The sequence below is a fragment of the Malania oleifera genome, chromosome 8 (genome assembly GCF_029873635.1).
Source record: "Malania oleifera isolate guangnan ecotype guangnan chromosome 8, ASM2987363v1, whole genome shotgun sequence".
Classification (NCBI taxonomy): domain Eukaryota; kingdom Viridiplantae; phylum Streptophyta; class Magnoliopsida; order Santalales; family Ximeniaceae; genus Malania; species Malania oleifera.
The window spans coordinates 72,265,756-72,272,654 of NC_080424.1; the positions used below are offsets into that span (position 1 = coordinate 72,265,756).

The following is a 6,899-nucleotide window of genomic DNA, read 5'->3' on the forward strand; positions in this document are numbered from 1 at the left end:
ATAGGGAATGTATATATATATTTTATTAGGGAAAATCATTTAATTTGTGTGGCATGGATATAAAATCTTATGATTTATGTGATGAAAAAATATTATGTTTTTAGAACCTTCATACTATTATTGTTTTCGGGAAATGGTTAAGACAGTACAGGAATTATATTTTTCGTAATTTATGTGAAACGGCACAAGGACCATAATTTATGTGAAATGGCGTAAGGGCCATTAATATAATGACCCGAAGAATAATTATATTTAAATAATAAAGAAGGGCGGAAATGGAAACGGTAACAAAAGGAGGCAATCGACGAAGCGTTCGTCGACGACGTTGCACTTTGGGATGCAATGACCCAAAAAAATTTATCAGGTCCTCGTCGACGAACACAGGAGATTCGTCGACGAGGGTACAAAAGGGCCTCGTCAACGAAGACAAGTTTCGTCGATGAAAAGATACCGAAAGACTGTGTTCAAGTTCTGAATTTTGTCGACAAGGAGATGGTGTTCATCGACAAACCTTATTCGTGACCTCATCGACGAGATGACATAGCTCGTCGACGAAGGCCAGTATATAAATAGTGTTAAACTCGGATTTTAAGCAGAATTTTCAGCAAAAACTTTACTTTCTCTCCCCTCTTCGGTTTCTCTCCCTTCTCTCTTCTATTCCGGCTCCGTTAGTTGTCGGATCGACGATCTGAGGCCACCACAACGCTCCTGGGAAAGTTCTCTCCAAGTTTGCCGGAGTGGATTGTCGGTGGGACGGAGTTGGATTTCATCCCAGATTCAGGGTAAGATCTTTTTGTTGAAATTTGACCTTCCAACAGTTGTAGGAAATGTTGTAGACGTAAAAATAATGATATTTTGTTCTGGGATATATGATTTTCAAGGTGTTGAGTGGAGAACCCAGCATGTGTAGGACCCGTCATAGTAGCGGATTTTTAGCAGGAATCAAGTAAGAGAAATATGCTGTGCTAGGTAGTTCTAGAATGATTTTCAGTATGAAATGTATATTTTTACCAGATTATTATTCATAGCAGAACTTTATACAGTTTATCAATTATGAATAATATGTTTTAAATTACTGTGTGGCTTGAAAATATAGATATAGTACAGAAACATGTTTTACAATATTTTTCCAGAGTTATGCTTTACAGAATATACAGACAGTGGATATGTTTTATAGTAATTATAGAATACCATGATTATACAGTTTACAGTACCATAACATACAGATTTACAGTTAATTTCAAAAACACAATTGCTATAGATACAGTTTACTACAGCGTCATGATTAATACAATTATTACAGAATCATGGTAAAAAAGAAAGTTGTATATAGAGATGTATTATGTAGTATCAGACCCTGATGGACCATTATAGATACAATTTACAGTGCACGGTACTGTTACTATATACAATATAGAGTGCAACCACCTATTTAGATAATACGTGATAGGTACGTTGATTGTGCCCACGTGTGGACAGGCTCCCCATCAGATATGGGTTGAGGAGGGCTGATCAGACTGACGGAGTATAGTGATTTACCCTGGTCAGTCAGTCAGGTTAGATCCCGCCTACGGGCCGTACAACCCTGTCATGAGGGTTAAATCATGACATACAGTTATCCATCCAGGGAAGTTTTCAATTATTATTATGTATGTACAGTTTCACAGAAACATAGAATATACGTGTATATATATATAAATATATATATATATATATATATATATTAAAAGTATTATGTATAGAAACCTAAAATATAGATATGTTTAGCAACATGGAAAAGGTGGTGGTTTATATTATTGGTACTGTATTTACAAATTCAGTTATACATTATTATATATAAACGAATTTTCATAGTACTGTAATTCATTTGCCACACACTAGCAATAACATATTTCATGTTACTGAGCATCATCTCATCCTATTAAATTAATATTTTTCAAGTGATCTAGCCAGGCGAGCATATCAGGCTCACAAGTAGAGGGGCTTCAGTACTGCCCTATCAGTAGAGTGAGTATTTTTTGGAGTATTTCTGTGTAGCCCTAGCCCAGTTGAGGGTATTTTGGAAAACAGTCTTATATGTATAGTTTGGGAACACTATACCTCTCTGATATTGTAAATATTTATATATGGTGGTGGTTATGTGATTTTAGCTTCTTGCTGCTTAGGTGGATGGTTAGTTTTATATATGAAGGTATAAGAGCAATGGAATTTCACAATAATTATTGTTATAAAAAAAAAAAAACTCAGTTAATCTACCAGGTCGTTACAATTAATTTATATGATATGATATGAAATGTCTGCGCAAAGGCCGTAATGAAAAATATGTTATTTTTATAAAAATATTATTATGTTAGATATTATGGTGAAACGGTTATATTCAGCATATGAAATACAGTATATGATATCAGTACCTGGATGACTTAGTTTAGTTCAGTTCAGTAGCACGGCACTGTAACTATATATGTATTCAAATTATGTTAGTGCTACCACATACCGCAAGGGGTTGCGAGAGATTGATTGTCGATGTGGCTTCAGTTCAGAGTTGTAGACGTCCCCCTAGCAGTCCGAACAAGGGTGGGTCGGGCCCATCGTACTTACAAACATATATTGATCTAGCATGGTTGGCCAGCCAATTTTAGGTCCTGCCTTCAGGCCACACAACCCAGTCATGTGGGGGCAATACATGTCATTAACTAGCTATCCATCCTAAGATTTATTTCACGTATTATACAGTGATATAAGATGTTTTACATGTACAGATATATAGCTTGACATGTATGCTACTTTCAAATATGTTTATTTAGTATTTATCAGACAGATTTCTCATATATGATTTATGTATAGTATATGCTTATGACACATGAAATACCCATGTTGCCACATACTGATTTATTTCCCTTACTGAGAGGTGTCTCACCCTAGTTTTAAAATATTTCAGGGAATCTAGGTAGGGGAGCAAATAGAGCTCTGCAGCGATAGTGGTCGCCTAATATACCCTGCCATAAGGGTAAGTCGTTCAACTAAGGTCAGATGGATTTTGGGGTAGTAATCCTAGGGAACTTTATGTTCATGTTGGTATGTAAGTATTTGAATATGGTAGATTTTTTGTATAACTATGGTATTGTGTTTGTTAGACTATTTGATATGTATATGTTGTAGCTTTCCGTTACTAGGGTGTCAGGTTCATATGAGAGGATTAATTCCCAACACCCACGGGTCTGGGTGGATTATGTATGTGGTAGTTATGATTATTGGTAGGGCTAATATGTAAATATATGTATGTGTGTGTGTGGAAATTAGACAGGTCGTTCTAGTTTGGTATCAGAGCTTAAGTTGCTAGGTTCTGTAAACTTTAGAGTGCAGCGAAAATAATACCAGAGTTTAGGTGAAAGGGTTTGAGGTTTGGTTTTGCAGTCTAGAGGTGGGACTACCGTGGTGGTTTCTGTGTCTTTCCTGGGGTGACGATCTCGGAAAAGCCATAGTAAACTATTGTTAGATTGTGTTTCTAAAATGTAAGACTTAACCTTGAATAAAGGTAAGAATGGCAAGATAGTGGGGTTATGGTTAGATATGTAGATTGGGGTCCTTGAGTTATGTTCTTGTATTTCAGGATAGACCCAGGGGACAGTGGTATGAACGCTGGGGGCGATGGAGCAGGACCCTCAGGTGTAGGTGGTAGTGACCCATATGTTGTACTATTCAGTGTGGCTCAGCAGATTATGGCTAAGATCGCTAGGAGCTCCAGGGAGTAGGGAGGCTCGTATGCAGGTTCAGGGAGTTCGATCAAGAAATTTACAAAGATGAATCCTCCAACATTCTTAGGAGGGGTGGATCCTACAGTCGCTGAGAACTGGATGCAGGAGATTGAGAAGATTTTGGCGGTGCTACAGTGTACGGAGGAGCAGTGGGTCCTTTTTGCTACATATAAATTGACAGGAGAGGCAGAGCGCTGGTGGACTACTGTGAAGCTCGTGGAATAGCTATGACGTGGGACTAATTTAGAGAATTGTTCTTTGACAGATATTTTCCAACTACTGTCAGAGAAGCCAAGGTGGAAGAGCTCCCTAATTTGAAGCAGGGACAACTGTTAGTCCAACAATATGTGGCAAGGTTTATAGAATTGTCTCATTTCGCCCCATTTATTATACCTGATGAGGCAAGGAAGGCGAGACAATTTGAAAGAGGTCCGAGGCATGAAATCTATAGAAAAGTTATGGTGTTGAAAATTCAGGATGTTAGAATTGGTGTATTCCCAAGAGGGGGGTGAATTGGAATTTAAAATTTATCGCCTAGGTTAAACCAGATAAACAGCAGTATGTACACAACCTAGGGTCAGTCTATGCAATTTCCAAATGTGTAGATAAATATAATGAGGAAATTAAGTCATACGCATCATTCACCCATAACATACATGTGTGGTAAATATAAAATGTGGAAATGTAAATGAACACACGAAATGTTATCAGGGTTCAGCCAACTGTGCCTATGTCCCCGCCTCAAGCTCGCAAGCTAGAGGATTCCACTAATAGCTCACTTAAGGGTGGAGCGACACCGTTTACAACCAGATCAAATTATCACAGGGCTGACCTCAACCTTAACCAGGTTAATTAGCGAGACTGACCTCAACCTACACACCTTAACAGGACGACATACCTAGCTTTCCTAACCGGGTCTAAGCCAATCCGGGACTATTTCAGGGCTAGTCTCCCTCTTTAGGCCCGTGCCTGGAAATACAACAGTATTTGAAATACAATCAAATGGTACAATGAATAAGCTTTCGTGTAAAGCTGGTATGTACCCAAATGCGCGCGATAACATACACCACAATATGAAATAATATGTAAGCTCAATGTGGTCTAGATCGTTCAACTCTCAAAGTATTTTCTATCAGTATAATGCGTACGTGAGAGTGTCAAACAAACAATCTTTGTATCACAATCTATTCAACAAATAAGTTCACACAAAGATGTCATTTCTCTAGTATTTCAATCAGCAAGATATCTCAAGTATGTGAGTATTTGAATGATGTATATGCTTGGTTTGCAAAAGGTGTGTAATCTTTGTATTCAGCTAATAATATATGATTGGAAGAATATGACAACAAAGATCACAATCACACAAACAAATATCTCTTCAAAATATTTTGCAAGATAAAAGTACAATAGATATTTGGAAGTGTTTGAAAAGTTTTTGCAAACAAAAACAAATACACTCTTCTCAAGATCTTGCAATGAAGGTGCAAGCTTAGAAGATCTAACAAAGTTTTCTTAGGAAAGGCTTATTAGCGAAAGCCCCCTAAGAATCCTTTCTAAGGTCATTTTTTATTTGTATCTGGTTTGAGCTTACAAAATAAATCATACATGTGATGTGTGTGAGCTTATTACAAACCAAATACCTACTTACTATTATAGACTAATATAAATATATTACAATACTGAATTATAAACTGGTCTCCAAGCTTTTCTTGCTTGGTGCACATCTTGATCTTATCACCCTTAGTTCCTGCACAAAACCTCAAACGCTCATTAGATACAATGAGTATTTGTCATAATCAAAACCGGGCTTGACCAATAAGGTCAACACAAGATTTTGTTGAACTAGTAAATAGAACCGCTTTGGTTAAGGCCGGTGAACGGTTGGGTGCTGAGGAGCAGGGACAGAAGAAGAGACCTACGCCTTCAGGTTTCTAGTAGGGGTCTAGGCAGGGTCAGTGGAGAAGAGAAAACTATGGCAGAGGATGGAGACAGTAGACTGGGGGTCATGGGGTTCAAGCAGTGCAGTCTTACCCCGTTTGTTAGACTTGTGGGAAGAGACACTTGGGAGAGTGTCAAGCAGGAGGTGTTGTCTCTTATGGTTGTGGTGGTTTAGGACACATGGCACGAGATTTCTCTACACCACTTGGTACTGTTCCTACTTCCATACAATTCAGGGGAGGTTACCAGGCGCTTCGTGGAGGCCAACAGAGGAATGTGGCTCTAGCGAGGATGTATGCATTGACGCCTGGTGATGCCGAGATGGTAGGCAATGTCGTGAAAAGTACCTTTACTGTTTTACCATATCAGGTTATTATTTTATTTGATTCAGGTGCCACACACTCTTTTGTGTCTGCTACCTATATTAAATTGTCTGGAAATGAGACCCAATTGTTTGGGGTAGAGTTGGCAGTAGCTACACCAACTAGATTAGTGGTGAAATGTCATAGGGTGCTCAAGGGTTATTTGATAGAAATCCAGGGTAGAGTGTTATCATATGATCTTGTTGTGCTTGATATGCATGGCTTCGATATAATACTGGGTATGGATTGGCTAGAGGCGAACTATGCTAACATTGATTGTTATCGGAAGGAGGTGATTTTTAGACCACCCAGCAAGCCAGAATTCAATTTTGTGGGGTCGCAGGTGAGTTCCCCGCCTCAGCTGGTGTCAGTCATGCAGGCGAGAAGACTACTCCTAGATGGGTGTCAGGGGTTTATGGCTTTCGTGAAAGAGATGTCAGAGAATGAGTTGAAGCTTAGCGACACACCAGTGGTTAAAGAATTCTTAGATGTTTTTCTAGAAGAATTGTCAGGGTTACCTCCTGACCGTGAGGTAGATTTCCCTATTGATCTACTTCTGGGGATGACATCAATCTCTAAAGCTCCGTACAGAATGCCTCTAGTAGAATTGGGAGAGCTGAAGAATTAGTTGCAAGACTTGCTAGATAAGGGATTCATTCGACCCAGTGTATCGCCGTAGGGAGCTCTTGTGTTATTTGTAAAGAAGAAAGACAGGTCTATGAGGATGTATATAGATTACAGAGAAATAAATAAGGTAACAATCAAGAACAGATATCCTCTACCCCATATAGATAATTTATTTGACCAGATCTAGGGTACACAGGTATATTCTAAGATTGACCTC

At 38.5% G+C, this 6,899-nt stretch overlaps 1 protein-coding gene across 1 annotated transcript; it reads left to right on the forward strand.

Moving 5' to 3' along the window:
* Positions 1-5,873: 5,873 nt before the first annotated feature.
* Positions 5,874-6,683, forward strand: LOC131162726 (uncharacterized). The gene is made up of 2 exons (XM_058119330.1): positions 5,874-6,036; positions 6,085-6,683. The coding sequence occupies exons 1-2, from the start codon at positions 5,874-5,876 to the stop codon at positions 6,681-6,683; spliced, it is 762 nt and encodes a 253-aa protein (XP_057975313.1).
* Positions 6,684-6,899: the final 216 nt, after the last annotated feature.

What these genes read in the sequence shown, in the direction of transcription:
- LOC131162726 (XM_058119330.1), top strand. Translation starts at nt 5,874, where the DNA reads ATGGCACGAGATTTCTCTACACCACTTGGTACTGTTCCTACTTCCATA. An exon ending in GGTAGGCAATGTCGTGAAAA is followed by an intron (nt 6,037 to 6,084) that starts GTACCTTTACTG and finishes TATTTGATTCAG; the next exon opens with GTGCCACACACTCTTTTGTG.